Source organism: Zeus faber (assembly GCF_960531495.2).
Source record: "Zeus faber genome assembly, chromosome: 8".
NCBI lineage: Eukaryota > Metazoa > Chordata > Actinopteri > Zeiformes > Zeidae > Zeus > Zeus faber.
In genome coordinates, this window is record NC_137195.1 from 22375359 (window position 1) to 22395722 (window position 20364).

The following is a 20364-nucleotide window of genomic DNA, read 5'->3' on the forward strand; positions in this document are numbered from 1 at the left end:
GTTTTCTCAGCCATGTTATGATGTCAGCTCCGATCACCCTCATGTCCAGATTCTGCCTAAGGAAGGAACATTTGCACGTCAAGGCGAAGAGCTTTCTGAGCGTCCCAAATCCAAGCAGCTCAAGGGGCCGAGGACTGAGGATGGAGTCAGTGGCACAACAACAGGACCGGTAGGAACGATCCTCAACGGAAAGGATGCATCACGAGAGGGTTCCCGTTCACACTTCCATACACCACACACGCACACATACATGCGCACGTTCGCACGCTTGTGTTTAATTGCGACGTCATTTCCGTATTGCAAAGCGAGAGCACGCAGTGTATTTGCTGTGTTTGTTTGTTTTGGGTTTTTTTTTTAGCGATCGGCGATGAGTAGCGCGCATTCATTATCGGATGTCAGGGTGGCACGGTGAGTGTTACTGTGTTTATTTGTTCTTCGCACCCTCACTCACGTCGTTGTAATGTCTGTGTGGAACTGCGCCGCAGTTAGAGGGGTTGCGTTGTTCAGTTGGGCTCCGTCGACTGTTGTACCGTGGGACAGTGAGCACCTGGGTCCAGGCCTTTGATCGTCTGGCTGTTGTTAGTTGTCTATTGTCACTTTATTGCTCACTGTTAATTTGTAGATTACGCTAAGCTATCGTTGGCTCTACTAAACCGGCATCTGTTGCCATGGAGACAGTAAACAGCCACGTTACGAAAGCGGGGTTTTATACATTTGATTGAAACACATTGTAAATATAGCACAATTCCTACCATCCAACCTGTCCAGACACAACCCGTGTCGTTTATTCAGCGGGTAGAGCTGCATCAGCCCCATCTAGCGCCGTGCAACGCCGTGGATTTCCGTAGCCTCGTTGGCGCAGTAGGCAGCGCGTCAGTCTCATAATCTGAAGGTCGTGAGTTCGAGCCTCACACGGGGCACTCGTTTTGACAACCCGCGACGTGTGTGTGACGGAATCGGCGACTCGATGCTTTGGATCTGGCTTTCAACATTTTTTATTTGTCACATACATATACATACTTTCATACAGTGCAGTGAAATGTAATGCAACGCACCCGGTGATAGCACACAATATGTCCTAGGAAAAAAAGAAATAAAAGTAAAGAATTCCTTTCTAATAGACCGACTTACTGACTCCTAAAACGTAATACAGTAAGTTGAATACTTATAGAATAAGATAAAAATATATAGAATAGAATTGCTCAGACGTTTGAATCTGCTGGATCCTTCCTTATTGCTGCCAATAAGCCCACAGACAAGCTGCCTTTAATGCTTATAGTAAGTAAGTAAACGTTTATTTCTGTCGCACCTTTCCAACATTAAATGCAACTCAAAGTGCTGTACAACGGCGCATTAGAGAGTGAAAGATTTAACCAACAATGAAACTCAAAAACATTAATCAGAGAACAAAAGATTAAAACTAAAGCCATTAACCATAAGAATCAGAAGATTCAAAACAAGCCCAAGCACAGTTCCTAATTTACAGTTTCTCGTCTACTGATTTCGACGCCTAAAGATTTGTGGCCTATACATACAATTTTAAAACAACAAACCGTCCCTCAGTCCGTGTCTCCTTCATTGGAGTGTCAGCTGACCTCGGCCCTGTCTCTCCACAGCTGCGACACAAGGTGATGACACACGTTTGGGAAAAACAACTAGAGAACCGTAGAGTTACAAAGTGCTGATAAAACAATAAAAGTCTAGGTAGGCCTACTAGGTACAGTAGGTACAGCAGTAAAACAGTCGGTACGGCCGGTAGGAAGTAGCAGTGCAGTGGACGTAGCAGTGCAGGAGAGCTCTAGTTGTACGCCAGAGTGAATAGATGCGTTTTTAGTTTTCTTTTAAAGATGGCAAACGAGCCGGCTTTCCTAAAATCTATAGGTAGTGCATTCCAAAGCTTTGGGGCATAAGTTTGGAAGGCTGCACTCCCGATTCTCTTCTGTGTATTACTCGATGCTTCTAACAGGCCAGCAGTAGATGATCGCAGCCCTCTTGGGGGCACGTAGTTAGTAAGGGAGTTGGTGATGTATTCTGGTCCTTGCCCATTTAGAGCTTTATATATGAGGAGAAGGACCTTAAAGTCTACTCTAGATGTAACTGGAAGCCAGTGGTATGTCCAATTAATATAACTTCACACAAATTCACCCACACGCAAACCCCGTGTAAAATAAATTCTTTAATGTAACATCACAGTGTCCGTTCCTCCAGTGCGCTCAGCTCCTGCAGCTGAGCCTCTTCTTGGTTAAAGCTGCTTCCTTCCCCCGGTTCCTCTGTTTTAGGTCCCTGGGCCAGAACAAACTCCCGGGGTGTGATGGCGTCGTCCACTGGCCGCGCTGCCTTTTTCTTCTTTTTCTTGATGATCTGTTGTTTCCGGTATTCTTCAAGTACGCTCTGCTGCTCCTGGCGACAAGACACAATGACTGTTATTATACCACGGCTGAATTCATCATACCAGTCACACATTATTTGTGAGGCGTCCAAATGTAAGGTGTTGCTCTGTGCAACCATTATACCAGCACTTCTGGTTTAATGGCCTGTGCCTCTTTGAGGTAGTGGCTCCGTGCAAGTTCTACCTGGGTGAGTTCAGGGGCCGGGCCGGGACTGAGAACATCCTTCTTGGACTGCTGCCGCCAGTCGGCTATCTGCCGGTTCAAGGCATCGTGGTTCACGCCAAACAAAGCTGGGTGGACGGAACCCAAATCTGGACCTGACCCTGTGTCGCCAGCTGCCACATGAAGCCTGAATTGGGTGAGAAGGGAAACATTTATCTCGTGACGGCGGTTCTGCCTACAAGGCTCAACATCTTGTCATTACGAGAGACCAATTCTCAATATACATCGATGTGAATAACTGGATCTCACCGACGGTGTAATTATTCACGTTTGTACCTGTTGTCAAAGACGTCGTCTGGTGGTTCAGGACCAAAATCTGCCTGACGCAGCAGCCTATCAACCTGTACGGAGACGAACAAAACAACTAAGAGGGAAACAGTCTGTCTGCCGGACACACATTGTACAAAAGTGCTGATATGTACCCAATGGAATAATTTACAGTAAATAGTTTAAAATTAGCGTGATATCCGAAACCCTCTGCCTACCTGCCCTCTACCGTGATATGCACATTAATAAATAACCTCAAAAGACGCCAAATAAATATGATTTTAAAAAAAACAACAAAAAAAAACAGGAAAACATGGAAATGTGAAAACATACACAGAAATACATCTCGGTAAAAAGATTTTTTATAAATCGACGTTTATTTATGAATCCCCTTTTTCATTTTCTACTACAGTTAGTTATCTACAGATGTATTTTTCTATGTATTAGTTTAGCTCTATTCCTCCATCTTCCAGACCAAGGTGCGATCGGTCAAACTAATTGTTTCGTCCACTACAGCACTAGATTCATGTATATATTTTCACACGTGTGACTTTATGTCGTATGTATTTATTACTGAACAATAATTCCCTGGAGACAACACGTTCACATTACACTTCCCCCCCCCCCACTGGTTATTTTGCACATTACAAACAGATTGTGAACCTCGACGATGGCGGCGTGCTGCTTGTCCCTGAGGAACACGAGAGGAGGAACTCCGCCCATAATCTGCTGCGACATGATCAGGTACCTGCACAGATCCACGCATGACACACATATACAAAGATCTTCACTTTTGCTTTTATAACATAATGTATTATAATATAATGAACTGCTTGAATACACAACTCCTTCAATCCCTTGATTTAACTTGGAAGACTACAAGTCCAAACTGCGAGAGATGCATCAGGTTTATGGAGAATACGGGCAGAGCAAGTCGTTCCAGGCGAAAGCTCCCGATTTAGCCTTGCTCTGCACATTTTCGAAAAGACATCATTTCCCTTTCACCCGGCTGGCGTTTTCGGAGGCGGAACTGCCGCAGTGGCAGGGAAATTTGAGGTGATCATTTGCTAGACTCGGACCTGATGCTGGGGCTGTTTTTGTCCAGGGCTTTCTGAATCAGCTCGTCTCTCTCCGAGTCTCCGCTGCTCTTCCAGAAAACACGACAACAGGAGAAGTCTCGTGCCAGAGCAACCTACGACATGAAGGCGCCGAAAGAAAGCAACAAGCAGGACAAGACGGACGGAAGGAACTTAAAAACATCCAGGCGACACGAATAAAAAGCAAAATCTGACAAAAAAAAAAAACCCCAGCAAACCTAAACCTAAAACAAAGACTAAAACTTTGCCTTGTTTACCTTAGAAATTTCAGGGTTGAAGTTCTGAAGGTCATGGCTCAGCTAAACACAAACAAAAAAAAGGAGAATAGCAGCGTATCGTTAGACGAATAATGACAGCGCGTTTGAACAAATGTGTTATTTTACCGGACAGAGTCCTTTTAAAACCTACCTGCGATGACGCGAGGAGATCGCGCACAGCTTTAAGGAGAAGAGAATTCAGGACTTTGCAGCGGTGGCTGTCCTCCTGGTCGTGCCTCCTGGCTGGCCTCAGAGCGGGCGGCGTCTAGACGGGATACAGAAACCTTTCAATACAAAACGCCCATTCACACCCCAACCGAAACGTCCATTTGACCCCAGCGTGTCGTAACTCACCTGCATCGGAGTCTCGTACCAAATCTTCCTCCTGTCAAATAAAGCACAGCGTGTTTGGGCTAGTTTAACAAGCAAGCGGCCGCTCTGCTGTCCCTATGTTAAGTCATTTGGCATCCATCCTTTCTGATGTGATGGACGTGGTCAGGACTCCTCGATTTCAATATCAATTGAAAACATGCGATTCGACTGTCATGGCAATGGAGTCGAATGTTTTCATTTACTTTTATTAAGTTGGTTTTATAATGTGTTGCAAAATATATATATATATATATATATATATATATATATATATATATATATATATATATATATAAATAAAATGAGACCTCTAGAGTCTTTAAACATGTTTATCTCGTTTATTTGTTTGATTTTTTTTTGTGTGTGTGTGTGTTGCAATAAAACCAACGAACACAATCAACGATAAACAGAAGAGAGCAATATGCTGCATTCCATTGACGTCCCATACTCGGAAAACCATAGACCTTCTACGCGGAACAGCCACTTCGATCCGGAATCGAATTTTTTTTTGGGGGGGGGGGGGGGGGGCAGATCGCTCCGGGGCGAGGGGCAGGGAGTGACGTCGCAACAAGAAGGCGGCGCACGCCGTTAACGGAGATCTCCTTGGATGGGGGTTGTTGAAAACACGTACACCCTAATGCCCGACTTCCCGACTTGGGAGTTGCGGATGTTCGCGTCCCTAGCAACGCAGAGTAGCACCTACTTGGACTTGTTGAGGAGCTTCTTCATCGGGTTTTTGGCTCCGAGGACCGGCGCCGTGCGCAGGGTCCGACGTGCTTGCCCCTCCGCCCCCACATCGCCCCGCCGTCCTACCGCAACACTCAGACACTGCCGCCTCGCCGGCAGATGTAGCCTCAGTCCAACCCGAGGAATCATGGCCTCAGAGTCTCCTCACACGCGTTGAGGTCAACGGAGGAATCGGTTTCGTCTCGTCACGACCCTCCGTGCTTAGTGAAACACGGGCATGACGTCACGGCACTGCCACCTGCTGCACAGGAGTGCGAGCTGCACGTGGCGGGGAAAACGACACCGATCCGCCACGACGTTTATGTTCTTCAAATAGAACGTTCATTCGGAAATAATTCTCAAACGTCATTCAGTGCGTCTCGGATTTCAGATTGCATTTGTTTTTTTATTAAAAAAAAATATATATTAGATGATACAATTTGTTGCACACATTATTTTATAGTCCAGACTGTTTCCTGTATGACACAGAGGCGTCTGCTTACAAAAATCATACAAAAAAAAGATTTTAACATCATGTGTTGATTTTCTTGACTTTTGCAACACTGTGTTGATTTTTTCCCCCTGATAATAAATTAAACTTCTCTCAGTTATGGTTTCAGACCCAATATCAGACCAATAGCATTTCTTGTTCCAAGTGCTACCTCCACCTGATGTCAACGCCCCAGAGCTGAACCATTTGGGGCACAAATATCTCCATGATTTATTATATCAATACCTTCATGTCTGCAGGCGTAGAAAAAGAGAGTTTTATGGAGTGCAATTGCAAGACTTTGGGGAAAAAAAAGTTCAATAATAATCGCTTGTGACCGTAAGAGGGTTTTTTTAAGTTCTCGGGAATTCTAATGGAGATAATTAGTTGATTTCCACCGTCTGTTCCTGGACATAGACAATGTAGTGGTGCGTGCTCTCCCCCTGGGTGAAGACCGCCAGCGCCTCCAGTCCCTCCGTCTCCTCCACCACCATCAGCTGGTCTCCGCTCTGGCCCTCCTCCCCGTCCACCACCATCACCTGCTCTGTGCAGTCACCCGCCTGGTGCTCGCCAGACACCTACAGGCACGGTGCATCCGGGTGGAGCAGATTAGCGCACCCAACCACTCTATTCCGAAACACCACAATATTTCCACACTTTTACCTGCTCTACCACTGTGACAGTGCCAGGCGTCATGGTAACCACGGAGGCCACGGCGTCGGGGTTCTCTGAGCTGAGCTCGATGATCTGCTGGAGAATATTCACTTCCCCTGCACACGTAAACACACGCAAACATATGGACAGAGTACAATACTTCATGCACCATACGAACGCATATACTGTAGATACAGTTAGAACGTTTGTTTGTTTACCACTGTTGTTGTTTTCCTGCAGGGCTGCTACAGCTGCCTCCGTCTGTTGCTCTTCTTTCTCCACAGACACGTACTGCTCCTCCACCGTCTCCATCACCTAAATTTATAGATACACATACATGTACCATAGCTGGCTGTTGCCAAATAAGCCCTCTCCAAATCTTTAAAATAGCGTCACTTTGCTAAGGTACTGTAAGAGATTAAAAAAAACAAAACACTTCATTAATCCTGGGGGAATTCAGGAAGCAGGAATAGGAGTGATTTGAGGTGTTTACTAGTAACGTTTTTTTTTGTTTTAATGACTCAACATATGACATTTAAATTGAGAATATACGCAGACTAAACACCAACACGGTATTAAAGGGTGCAGTGACTTTAGTGTTTTGGTGATCTGTATCTGTCTGATATGTATTGTTGTCGTCTGAGTATCTGAAGTGTGTGTGCATGCGTGCGTGCGTGCGTGCGTGTGTGTGTATATACCTCCCAGGTGTGATGGAGGTCTCCCTCCATCAGCTTCAGGTTGTGTTTGTTCTTGAGGTGGCGGTTCAGCTCCCATTTGGTGCCGTAAACAAACTCACACACAGGACACTTCATTCCTCCTAGAAGAAGCAGGAAACACACCGGAATTGAGGACTCGACTTTAATGATCCGACAGCTCCGACGTACTGCAGATAAAAAAATTCATAAAGTTATTTGAAAATTGAAGCTAGCTGGCCGCACCTTGCTCCTCCAGAGTGTCCGCTTTGGGGAGCCTGGGTCCGGCGTTCTGGTATTCCTGCTCCGGGTGCTTCCTGCGGTAGTGTCTCTTCAGGGGGCCGGCGATGTTGCACGAGTAGTGGCAGTGGGCGCAGCGGAACGGCTACGCAAGTACAAACACACACAACGCACACATTTTGGCAGTCGCAGGTCGGTTTGCGTCGTTTCCTTCAACGATCGATCGATCGCCCACATCAATCACAAGAATCAGTGACTCCGACGGTGATATCGGTGGATGTCGTTGAGGAGGGGAAAATAAGCGCTTTTGTTGGATTTGTTTCATACATTTGATACTGTACTGTACAGCGTAACCACTCACTCCAACACCATTCACATTAAAGTGGTAAAGTGCAAGTAAAAAAAAGACTATAGCAAACATGTGCTTATCTCTATGCGGCACAGTCTGTGACTGCTACCCATGGCACCAGGGCCACTTAATAAATTATTCACTGTGATATGCTGTGAAACGAAAGATAAATAACTGTGTGTGTGTGAGTTTTCTCACCTTAAAGTCGGCGTGCTGCTCCATGTGTCTGAGCAGAGCAGGTTTATACACGGAGGTGTAGTCGCACTCTGAACACTGAAACTGTTTCCCTTGAAAGAAACATCATCATCATCATCATCATCATCAGTCTTTAATCTCAACGGATTCTCTGGAACAATGACCTCGACGAGGGCGTGGTTCTCTGGCTCTCACCCTCGCTGGTGTGGCTGAGTCGGTGGCACTTGAGCGTGACTTTGGATTTGAACTTCTTTCCGCACAGGTCGCAGAGGTGGCTGCGCTCCGTGCTGTGGCGGTTCATGTGCGCCTTGAGGTTGCTCTTGCTGCGCCCGGCGTAGTCGCACACGGTGCAGTGGTACGGCTTCAAGCCTGAGGAAAAGTCGAGGAAAAACCAGTCGGGAAGGCTCTCCGAGTTTGTTTGAGGGGGAAATCGGCAAAGTAGGGGACAAGGCGAGGCCATTTTTCGGGAAGAAAGTTCCTTCGGGGGCCAGACGCACGTGATGCGAAACAATCAAAACCGCCAGTGATGTAGCATTCATTTAGCGGCTTCTTTGATTTAAAAAAATAAAAATCGACTTTTTCCAACTTCCAACAAAAGTCTTTTTGTTTGAAACAGTGAGTGGAGCTTGGGAAAGTAGAAGAATGTGTTAGGATGATAATCTTACATGAAATCCACTTACCTAACCCCAACCCTAACCCCTAACTCTAAATTCAAAACTCACGTCAAAGAATCCAACTGAGTTGCATTGCATTGAACTATATGGTAATTCATTTTTTGTTTTGTTTTTTAATAAATCAGATGTATACATCCATAGATTCTCTAGATTTTACTTTATTTTTTTAATATGCTTGCCAAACAGTCTTTGGAGCATTATGCAGCACATTGTTTGTATAGCTATAATTGAGCATTTGAATCTTGAATTGAAAGTAAATACCAGACTAACCTGATATCTTTGGGTCATTTATTCTTTTAAATGTTAATTTAGGCTACATAATTGGGCATCATGATAGGGCGGTTTCTTTATTTCATAATGACACAATACCACTAAAAGAAGGTGAATATTAATATCTAATTACCATCGAGCATGACTAGGGGTCTACTTTTCAGGGAATTCATACGTTTTATGAATTTATGGCAAACCCCAAAAATATACAAACATTAAAACAAAAAATTGATCTGCACAGGATTTTGTGTCTGTGTGTGTATGTGTTTAGACACCTTGGTGTGCCCAGATGTGTTGCTGAAGGTCACTGCTGTTCTTCAGGAAGTAGGAGTCGCAGTAAGGACACTTCTCAGCTCGCTTCACCATCAACCCTTTACCCAGCAGCACTGCACTGTCTGATCGCACACACGCACGCGCACACACACGCACACACACACACACACACACACACACACACACACACACACACACACACACACACACACACACACACACACACACACACACACACACACACACACACACACACACACACACACACACACACACACACAGACACACACACACACACACAATAAACCAAAGTCTAAAACGAAGGTGTGTAAACTGAAGTGCTAGAAATTGATTGAAATTGACGATTATTTGTTTGTTATCATAACAGTGTGTGATGAAGTCAATAAGTTCTCTTACCAGGGTGAGAGTTTTTAATGTGGTGCTTCAGTCTGTACTCTGAGTAGTTCTGGTGGCAGATGGGACAGGCTGCACTCTTCCCCTGTAAACAAAAGTTTGGAAAAAAAACCAAAACATAAAGGGCTCACATCCCTCAGGATGAGCATCTTTACAATCTCTAATAAAAAAAACGAAAGTGGGAGACTTTTTCCATTCTTCAGTACAAGTCTTGTAACATTTCAAACATGATATATTTACTAAAATGATAAAAGTGGGTGTCTTTGCTGCCTTGTTGCTTTTAACAATTAGATACAAAAATAAGTTACCGGCCCGGTTCTTTTATATATCACAAAAACAACACAATCTTATATGCCTATATGCTAATTCCTTAAAATATATACAAATAACACCATTGGATGAAAAACAAAAATTCTGAGAGATATTAATGTGTTATCAAAGTTACTATTGTGGTGAGAGAAACTTGTTGTAAACTCAGCCACCAGAGGCCGTCAGACAGCTGGCTTCACACTTCAAGCTGGTAAAACTATTATAGTCACAACTTCATATTAAATACAATACATTTTTAACAAAAATAAATAAATGTGAAACTTTTGAACTCTATAAATAATGTTTAATATTTTTAAAAATCTGTTTTCTGGTAAAAAAATATTTGAAAGATCTCCCAAAAATCTACACGTACCATTAAATATTAGTTTTTGCTTTAACAGGAGGTTGTGATCTCTTTCTATGGTGTCATCGGAAAGGATGACGAAGGCCAACATTATTGATTATTGATTACCTGTTCCTGGTGCGTCCTCAGGTGGGATTGAAGTTTGTATTTATCGGGTGTGGTGTAGCTGCAACCTGGACTGGGGCAGGCCAGCAGCAGCCCGCTGTGCTTCTGGACCAGGTGCCGCTTCAAACAGCTCTTGGTGATGGAGGAATAGTCGCACTCTGAACAGTAATGGACGTGCTCCTTGGTGTGCGTGCGCACGTGAAGGTTGTAGTGGACTTGGTACCAGAAGAGTTTCCCTGTGGAGTGGGAGGAAAAGAGTCGAAAACTTATTTTTCCCTGGATTGAACCAGTTCATCAGACTATAGCACTGGTTCTCAAACTTTTGGAAAAGAATGATCGCCAATATAAAAATATTTATGCAAGTGAAACGCAAGTACATTTCAGTCTTCCCTCTCTTTCTCTCACATTCTTTCACACAAATAACTGTCCTTTAAGGTTAGGCTATAATGTTTGATTTTTGAGAACTCACGAGCTACCACTGGTAAGTCAGAGCTATGAACGAGAACTTAGAACTACAACGTATTTCTGACCTGAGATCAGAATGGGGCTGCTGAGCAACTGTTATTTTGTCCATGTTTTGCTTAAATTTTGAATGAGAATAATCTGAGAATAATCCATTTTTCTTTGTTGTTTGGATAATACTGGTTAATAGTTAAATAGTTAGCAAGTTAAACTTACCAATGTTGAAAAGCTTCAATTTTCCCCCCTCAATTTCTCAGTGCATGTAGTACAGAGTCATCACCACTGGGGGGCGTTCACCGTTTGAGAATCACTGGACGATCGCGAAAGATAAAGTCAGTGCATCTCAAAGACTCACCGCAGTACTGACACTCAAGGTCTCCGTAGATCTTTCGCAGTCGCTGGAAAGTCTCCAGGTTGAGGGGAGTTTTCGTGAGCGACGACACGACTTTCTGGAAGGCGTTCTGGGGCGTGGCCTCCGACTCCTTCACGGAGAAGAGGAGGGAGCGCAATATCATGAAATACATGAAATATATCAAAATATAGTCAGCATGGTGTTGAGTTTTTTTGGGGTTTTTTTTTTACTCACTGCATTAGAAGGTGGATTGGAGCCGTTCCGCAGAGCAACAACGCTGCTTTCCAAATCGGTCGTGCAGCTGTTTTTTGACACTAAACACTTGAGAGTGTCTTTGACGACACCCGATGACGAAGCCGCCGGCGTTTTCTCACCAGTGTTTTGGGATGGAACCGCCGTAGTCGTGTTTTCTCCAGATGTGGGTGTGTTCTCTGGTGATGAGCTTTCTGATGCGCGTGTGCTCTCAACGGGTCCATTTTCGGTGTTTCCGGCGTTGGGCGTCGTGCACGAGCCTCTTCCGCCGTCATCCTCTCCGCCCGACCAAGCGGGACACTTCCCCAACTCTTTGCCTGCTCCGTCAGCATTCTTTCCCGCTCCACTTTCGCAGTCTTCTTCCCCTGCCTTCCCCGACACCGCCCCCTCTTCCTCCCTCCCCTCCTCCTGCTCCCTCCCCTCCTCCTGCTGCTGCTCTCTCCCCTCCTCCTGCTGCTGCTCTCTCCCCTCCTCCTGCTGCTGCTCTCTCCCCTCCTCCTGCTGCTGCTCTCTCCCCTCCTCCTGCTGCTGCTCCCTCCCCTCCTCCTGCTGCTGCTCTCTCCCCTCCTCCTGCTGCTGCTCTCTCCCCTCCTCCTGCTGCTGCTCTCTCCCCTCCTCCTGCTGCTGCTCTCTCCCCTCCTCCTGCTGCTGCTGTCTCCCCTCCTCCTGCTGCTGCTGTCTCCCCTCCTCCTGCTGCTCTCTCCCCTCCTCCTGCTGCTCTCTCCCCTCCTCCTGCTGCTCTCTCCCCTCCTCCTGCTGCTCTCTCCCCTCCTCCTGCTGCTCTCTCCCCTCCTCCTGCTCTCTCCCCTCCTCCTGCTCCCTTCCCTCCTCCTGCTCTCTCCCCTCCTCCTGCTCCCTTCCCTCCTCCTGCTCTCTCCCCTCCTCCTGCTCCCTTCCCTCCTCCTGCTCTCTCCCCTCCTCCTGCTCCCTTCCCCCCTCCTGCTCTCTCCCCTCCTCGTCCTCCTCCTCCTTGTCTTCCGTCCACCCGTCCTCTCCGATCAGGCAGAAGCTGCTGTTGACGCAGTCGGCGAAGACCTTCTCTTGGTCGCCCTCGTCCATGTGCCGTTCCTTCAGGTGGCTCTTGAGTCTCTGCGAGCTGACGAATGTGCCGCCACAGCAGCAGCACACATACAGGAACAAGTGCTTCCGGACGTGGGCGGAGAGGGCGGCCATCTTGGTGGCGGCGTAGTCGCAGAGCAGGCAGGCGAAGGGCCGCTGGGGGCCATGCACCAGCAGGTGGCGCTCACGCTCCAGGTGGTTCTTGAAGCGACGGTTGCAGGTGGGACAGTGGTAGAGAAGCTGCCTCTGGCCCTGACGGGTCTTCAGCCTGGAGATAATTTCGATTGTTTAGAAAATATGATTGATGAGATGAATGTAATAGTAGATAGGTTATTTTTTACTATACATCAGGACTCCTCTGTCATTTTTCACCTCACGGGACTCCGATCTCCTTCTACCCTTCCCTAAGTTTATGTCCTCTGAGCCACTTTCTAAACCCAACCAGTATCTATTTTGTCTTATTAAAATAAAATAAAGCTGTGACTGACAGATGTACTAGTTAAAGCCACTTAGGATACAGGTAAAAATGACAAAATCTAAACGTAAACTGAGCCGCCTTAACGACCTGAGTTGCTGGTAGCTCTGCTGGACGACGGGGTCCTTCATGTTGTGCCGTTCCTCCATGTGCTTCAGGAGGTTCTTCAGGTCGGAGTACTTCTTTTGACAGAAGCTACAGTGCTGCTTCAGCTTCAAATGGACCCGCTGGATGTGGACCTGCACGACACAGAGCAACAAAACCGGGGTGAAATGTTACGAACTTGCCCTTTTAAAAACACAGATCATAACACCACCACTTAACGTGAGCGCACCTTGAGGTGCCCGGGGCTGAGGCAGGTGAAGGGACAGTGTGGACAGCTGAACTTCTCCCCCGTGTGCTTCCTCAGGTGCACGTTCAGGTTCGCTGGAAGAGAAAAGCACGACATACAGAGTCTGCAGTACCGTAGGTTGTCCTCCATTGCAGACTTTACCGAAACCCTGGTTTTACCTTTGATGGCCGATGCGTAGTCGCAGTGTGGACACTGAAAAGGTTTCTCCCGGGTGTGGGTCCTGAGGTGGGCGGTCAGCGAGTGCCTGAACTTAAAGATTTTGTTGCAGAACTCGCAGGTGAAGATCTTCAGCTGGCTCTGATGAACACTAGGACGAGGACAACGTTATAATTGCCAGTTAAATAATATTGTTGTAGCGATGACATGTCATTCTACACATTCGTGTAGAGTTTTGGTTCATTCATACTAGGAGTAAAATGTTTAATAATATCAAACAGCAAATCAACATAGCAACAAAGAAAATGGGCTCTACTAGATATAAATGTGGTAAAAAATAAATAAAAATCAGATGAATACAGTGGTGTGTGTGTGTGCGTGCGTGCGTGTGTGTGTGTGTGTGTAGTACCTGGAGACAACTTGCTTAATGGAGTATTCCTGGAAGCCTTTGCGGTTGCCCGTCTGTTTGGAGGCAGGGTTGGTACTAGGAATAAAAAAAGAAAAAAAGTATCTATCTTGGTTCCACCGTGGGATTAAAGTGCAGGATCAACTTCTATTAGAACTGTTGTGTTACTGTACTTTGGCTCAGGATCTGTGTCGTGGTTCTCAGGGTTGTTGTGGCCAGCAGAGCCGTGTGTCTCAGACTGGCAGGCTGCAGAGTCCTGAAAAAGATTAAAGAAAAGGTTTGTTATCACAAAAAATAAATCCTGTGATTAATACAGACATTAACAGAAATAGACAATGATTAAGTCAGCTAAAAAGCTGTCATAGCATATATGACAGTCATAGTCTGTACTGTATGTAGCATACTGTACTGCATACTGTATCATTGTTCTGGGTAACAGCATACTGCGCTGTATTGCTGTTGTGTTCTGTGTTACTGTATTGCTGTCTCGTACTGTTGTATACTGTACTGTATATCTCCACACACACTACCTCACTTTATTCACATGCACTTTACTGCACATATCTGTATATAAATAATAGCCTATCCCATATACATAACTCTATTCCCTTCACTTCTATTTTGTACCCCCAACTCTGTATTACCTATTTGAGTCTTATTTTATTTTATTAATATTATTATATACTATTCACTAACTGCATTATGTTTTAGGAATCAGTTAGTTTCAATTAGTTATCCAGGTAGGTTAGCTATTATGTTTGGTTAAGTAACTATTGTGCATTATCACCGGGTGCGTTGCATTAACATTTCACTGCAAATTTGTATGAACGTATGTATATGTATGTGACAAATAAACCTCTTAAATCTTGAATTGTGAATCATATCACTAAATAATTAAGTTGTTCAGATGTTTGTTGGTTATTTCTTATTGTTATACAGTTACACAATATACATACATACATACATACATACACACACACAAAATAATGAAATTGTGATGTAATACATATTTTATTCTATAATATTTCTGATCCAACTTTGATTACTTTATGTACAGACATGAAACAGTTTAATGAATATATATACTGTGTGTGTGTATATATATATATATATATATACTGTACATTTATACTGTATATAGACATATATGTACACACACACATATTTGTACACACACACACACACACACACACACACACACACACACACACACACACACACACACACACACACACACACACACACACACACAGTTATTTTTTCTATTTTTATTCTATTGCCTTATTATTATTGCCTATTATGATGTGAGCTGCTATGAGAGTGAATAAAGTATCTCTCTCTCTTTATCTCTCTATCTATCTATCTATCTATCTATCTATCTATCTATCTATCTATCTATCTTAGTTGCTGCATCAAGTTAGTGAGCGTGTCAGGTTAGTGATCATAATCGATCTATCTGCCTAAAAAATGTACTTCAGTGATCTCAACATCCTCCACAACCCCCCAAATCACTCGGAATGGTCCAAATACCTGGTCATATCAGTTTTGAGTAATAAAAGGGCCCTACAAGGCAGCTGTGTGGCGTGAAACAGTGAAACCAATGAATCCAACTGGCCGGCCAGGCCGCAGATAACGTGCATCAGACAGAACAGAACACATCTTATAAATCTAAATAGATTCTTCTGAATTCCCACGTTTTACCTGAGGCTGAGTCTGTCCAGCTGCAGAGTCCGTTTCTGCGGGACTTGCCTCGACTGGAACCATCTTTGTGGCACCTGGAAAGGTTAAAATAATCTTCAAAAATGAATCGATCATGTTGAAACTATCGTCAATGTTTGAAGGGGTCGACATTCTCCGGCTGACCTGGGAGCGTTTCGTGTTCTGTCAGGACAACATTGATGATCGACTTTTTGATTCCAGCTGCCGGTCCTCCTTCTCTGTGCGTGGGGCTTTGGTCCATGTGACCGTTCCTGTTGCTTCTTTGTACCCGAAGCCCGTCCACATCTTGAAGCAGAAAGCAAGGCAGGGGAGAAAGACATTTGAAAGACTGACAAATCTAAAGAAACATGATGAGAGGCGCCCGAACAAAGTGGCTACACTGCAAGAAAAATCACCGAACTTGTTAATATATAAGGTTTTTGTCTTTTCTTAATTTCACTTTAGGGATTCATAATGTGAGATCTTATTTTGCTTACCCTTCGCTCGCAACCAACCCAGTTTGATTTGGTTTGGGTTGTTTGGGCTTGCATCTGCTCCACTCCCAACATTCACACCCCCAGACCCCACAACGCTTCCTGATGAACAGACACTCTCTAGAACAGAGAGAGAAATAAGATTTAAAGTGTAACATACACATCCAGTATACATCTTTTATCTAAATTGTTAGTATCAGAGGTTGTTTCAACCAACATCGAGAGATGACCATCTTACCGTCCTTCTCCTCCTCGTCTTCATCCTCCTCTTTCAGGCAGATGTGTTTGAGGATCTGTCGTCTGTTGCTAAATGAGCGATGACACTTCTTACACTCCAGCCCCGATTCCCCCTTATGGGTCGCCCCTGGGACCAGAAAACAGAGTCTTTGGAATTGGCATCAATAGTAAAAAAAAGTGATCAGTCCATCAATACTGCGTATCCTCAGGGTTCATTCCGGCATTACAAAATTAAATTCAAGGACTTTCAAATACTTTAAGCACAATATTTTCATTTTCAAGGACTTTAACGCAAAAATAAATATAGTCTTTTTTACTGAATATATATTATTAATTACACTATTGTCATCTACTATTAAGAGTGTCTATTTCCAACCATGTTGGATTCATTTTCCTGGCATAATCTATGTTGTAAAAGCAATTATGACGATTATTTTTTATTATTTTAAGATTTGAATAACAATACTAGGGGGAATATCACAGGTTTTCAATGCACTTCAGCACAAAAGGGGCTATTTTTAGTAGCCCTCCTTGGCTACGGCCTACCTTGTCGCTCTCCTTCCGCTCTCCTCCACTCATCTTTCTCATCATTCTTTTCCGGAGGGGGGGCAGCCTCGTCCTCCGGCCTGTTGAAGCAACTCTTTTTTGTGGAGCCTTTAGGCCGTCCACGTTTTCGCTTCGCCGGCCTCTCTGCAGGCCAACAGGAGAGTTACACAGAGTAGTTAACAGGATACATCATACGTTTTATTGGCACTATTATGACTAGTAGCATTTATATTGTAGTCTTGATAGTAGTAGTGGTAGTTGTACCAGCGTGCGGCTCCTCAGGTCCAGATGGAAGAGGCTGCAGAGGAACAATGATGTCATCAGGGGGTTCATGCTGAGCGTGGATCTGGGAGCAGTGGGCCAGCAGCAGAGACCGACATGGAGAGAAGAGGTTACAAAGCCTACACATGAACATGGAACCACCTGGAGAGGAGGAGGGAAGTGGAGACAAATAACAGAATCAAGAGCGGAAGGAAAAAGGTTATGTCTTCAATGAGATTTCTAAAATACATTTCAGATGAATGATCGGACTGACTTCCATTATGAGATCAGGCTTTTTGTTTTTATTGATAACATGTTCTATTGTTGTCATGGTCGTTATTTTTATAAGTATGTGGTGGATTCATTATTATGATCCGCAGTGGTGGGCTAACGGCCATAATTTCCTCTAAATATGCATCTATTTATATAAAAAAATAACTTCAGCCAGCTAGATAGATATAGATAGATAAACAAATATCGATAAATTAGCAATATACAATGAACCTCAAAATTTATAATTACCTGTGTCAATAATTCACACTGTTGAAATTGAGCGAGTTTGCACATATACATATGGAAAACAAAATGGTTTAATCAATGTTATACATACAACACCACACACGATATAATTAATATATTACAATGTAACAACACTGTTATAACAATATTGTCCTCCATTCACTGAATTTGAAAATTACAACCATACAAACCGATAGTAAGTGTATCGAAGCAAACCACTAACACTGTTTTTATTTTATGGGTTTATTTCCCAGGGGCAATAATGCAAACGAATACGCATTTACTGTAAACGTACCACAGCACGTTTAAGCAAGTTTCCTCTCGAGTACTTTCCTCTAGAGCGGACTTTCTGGTTGGAGGTGGCTTGAACCGACTGAACATTTCAGGACATTTCAGCCGCAGACATGAAGACGGCACAATTTGAGCGGATAATTCGTGTACAATAGAAACTGGACTAGAGAAGGTGGATACATTGATGATAATAATAAAAAAAAAAAAAAACAACCAGTCATCTGCTGCTTTGAAACGCCACGGCACTTCACCGCCACACGTGTGTTTGTTATGGTCTGGCGCAGGCAACATGGAGACCAAGCGAACATATTCGGGCCAAACCTCGTCCAGACTCCTACCTGCTTTTTCCCCTTCCATGTGACCTCCGTGAAATTTAAGAGAAACGGTTCGATTTTTTTTTTTTTCTCTATCAAAATATGCCGCAACAAAAAAAACAAAAACGATAACTCCGTCAAGACCGCGTACGTATTTTTTACTTTGCCTGTAAGATTTTTCTGTCGAATCTGCGACGGCAGGGCTTCCATTAGCAGGAAATGGCCGGGTCATCCTTGTGGGCTTTTAAAATGAACACTGCCCCCCTGCGTCTGGGGGGCGGTACTGCGACTGGCGGTACCGCACGTACCCGACTACTCCGCGATATGAGTCGTTCCATCAGCTGGGTGCGATTTGGCGATTTCTGTTTTCAGAAACCTTAACAACAAATAATCTATCCTCTCGACATTGCATCGTGTAATAATAGGCATTTCCCCGCCTCAGCCACAACGATAGGATGAGTTTAAATAATGTCTTTACATTTTACTATTATGTGCTGTGTGGATGGGGAAACCGATTTTCTTCTGAAAATAACGAAATTGCGATTTGATAGACCTTTTATTCTGTATTATCTGTGATCCAACTTCGATGACTCCATATACTGGCATGAAAAGGTTTAATGAATATATATACTGTGTGTGTGTGTGTGTGTGTGTGTGTGTGTGTGTGTGTGTGTGTGTGTGTGTGTGTGTGTGTGTGTGTGTGTGTGTGCGTGTGTGTGCGTGCGTGCGTGCGTGTGTGTGTGTGTGTCTGGTGGAATGATCAGAAAAGTCTTGAGTATCCACAATACACCGCATTTGTTGCATTTGTTTAAAAACAGCCACATTTGAGTATAGATAACTACAGGGTGCACTTCACGTATCGGCGGCGTCGACGAAAATCCCCCCAATTCAAATGAATTGGTTTAAATTTAGTTCCGTGTAGCACGAATAAAAGTTTGACAATCGTGCTCCAGTGCACTAGTCATAGATCAATTCTGAGCACGAAAAAGCACGAGACTGGGTCGTATAAAAGGTCCCACAATTCACACTGCATGTAAGGACAAAATCCAAGCCATTGAAGTCCAAGGATCTCTCTGTAGCCCTCCGCGGTAAAATTGTGGCGAGGCATAGATCAGGGCCAGGGTATAAAACCATTTCTAAAGCTGTGAGTGTTCCCAGGAGCACAGTGTCCTCAATAATTGTGAAAAGGAAGAAGTTTGGAACGAAACCGGCCAAACTGAGTAACCCGGCAAGAAGATTGTGATTTTTAATACATTTGCAAAAATGTCTAAAAACACCTTTTTCACTTTGTCATTATGAGTTATTGAGTGTAGATTCATGGGCAAAAACGGCAATTTTATCACTTTTATACATTTACAACACAATAAAGTGAAGGGATCCGAATACTTTCTGAAGCCACTGTATATACAGTACTGTGCAAACGTTTTAGGCACTGGTGAAAGGATGCTGTGAAGTGAGGATGCTTTCAAAAATAATATAACGTTTTTTATTTATCAATTAATGACATACAAAGTGGGGTCAACAGAAAAACACCTTAATTAAGTCATTGGTGTAGCCACCCTTTGCCTTTCAAACAGCACAGATTCTCCAAGGTAAACTTGACTGACAGTTTTTTAAGGTACTCGACAGGTAGGTTGTTCCGAGCATCTTGGAGAACTTGCAACAGCTCAGGTCTCTGTTGCTTCCGTCTCTTTGTGCAATTCCAGAATTCTTTTCACCGAAGATAGTTCTTTATGAGTCTGGCCGTATGTTCGTCGTCATGCTACAGACATATTGACACACCAATGCAGAAGATAAAAAATAACCGTCCAAGACAAATGTTGTTGTGAAACATCTAAAGTGCAGTACTTTTGCACAGTACTTTATGTTTATTTTTGCATGATTATTTGCATGGAGTAAATAGGTTAGTAAGAAAAAATGAATTGGGATAGGGTTGATTTTGAAGGTCATTTTATGGTTAAGACTATCTCCGTTTTCATTGATTGAAGTATAGGCACTAGGTTACTGTGCACGATGAAACAGCATTAATAACTAAATTATACTCTGTAGTGCATGATCTTATGCTAAATTATGAATGAATGAATGATTGAAGGATTTCCATAAGAAGAACAGTGCAACTAAGAAAACATG

The 20364-nt window shown here is 43.9% G+C and overlaps 2 protein-coding genes across 2 annotated transcripts; both read right to left on the bottom strand.

The window, feature by feature from the left end:
* Nucleotides 1–2157: 2157 nt before the first annotated feature.
* Nucleotides 2158–5542, bottom strand: rbfa (ribosome binding factor A). Its single transcript, XM_080005836.1, has 9 exons — nucleotides 5309–5542; nucleotides 4588–4618; nucleotides 4385–4498; nucleotides 4234–4275; nucleotides 3959–4071; nucleotides 3543–3627; nucleotides 2889–2953; nucleotides 2574–2739; nucleotides 2158–2400 (listed from the first exon to the last, which is right to left on the bottom strand). Exons 1-9 carry the CDS (start codon nucleotides 5479–5481, stop codon nucleotides 2188–2190), a joined length of 1002 nt encoding a protein of 333 aa, XP_079861962.1. The 5' UTR covers nucleotides 5482–5542; the 3' UTR covers nucleotides 2158–2187.
* A 183-nt stretch (nucleotides 5543–5725) lies between these two features.
* On the bottom strand, nucleotides 5726–18277 carry zfat (zinc finger and AT hook domain containing; the record flags this gene model as incomplete). Its single annotated transcript, XM_080004833.1, has 25 exons — nucleotides 5726–6399; nucleotides 6485–6591; nucleotides 6694–6790; nucleotides 7174–7292; nucleotides 7414–7552; nucleotides 7955–8043; nucleotides 8147–8320; nucleotides 9171–9290; nucleotides 9586–9667; nucleotides 10364–10596; nucleotides 11178–11304; nucleotides 11409–11772; nucleotides 12412–12753; nucleotides 13051–13199; nucleotides 13295–13386; nucleotides 13471–13619; nucleotides 13878–13952; nucleotides 14048–14130; nucleotides 15576–15649; nucleotides 15738–15878; nucleotides 16070–16186; nucleotides 16305–16430; nucleotides 16850–16993; nucleotides 17114–17272; nucleotides 18259–18277. The coding sequence occupies 25 exons, from the start codon at nucleotides 18275–18277 to the stop codon at nucleotides 6205–6207; spliced, it is 3516 nt and encodes a 1171-aa protein (XP_079860959.1). The 3' UTR covers nucleotides 5726–6204.
* Nucleotides 18278–20364: the final 2087 nt, after the last annotated feature.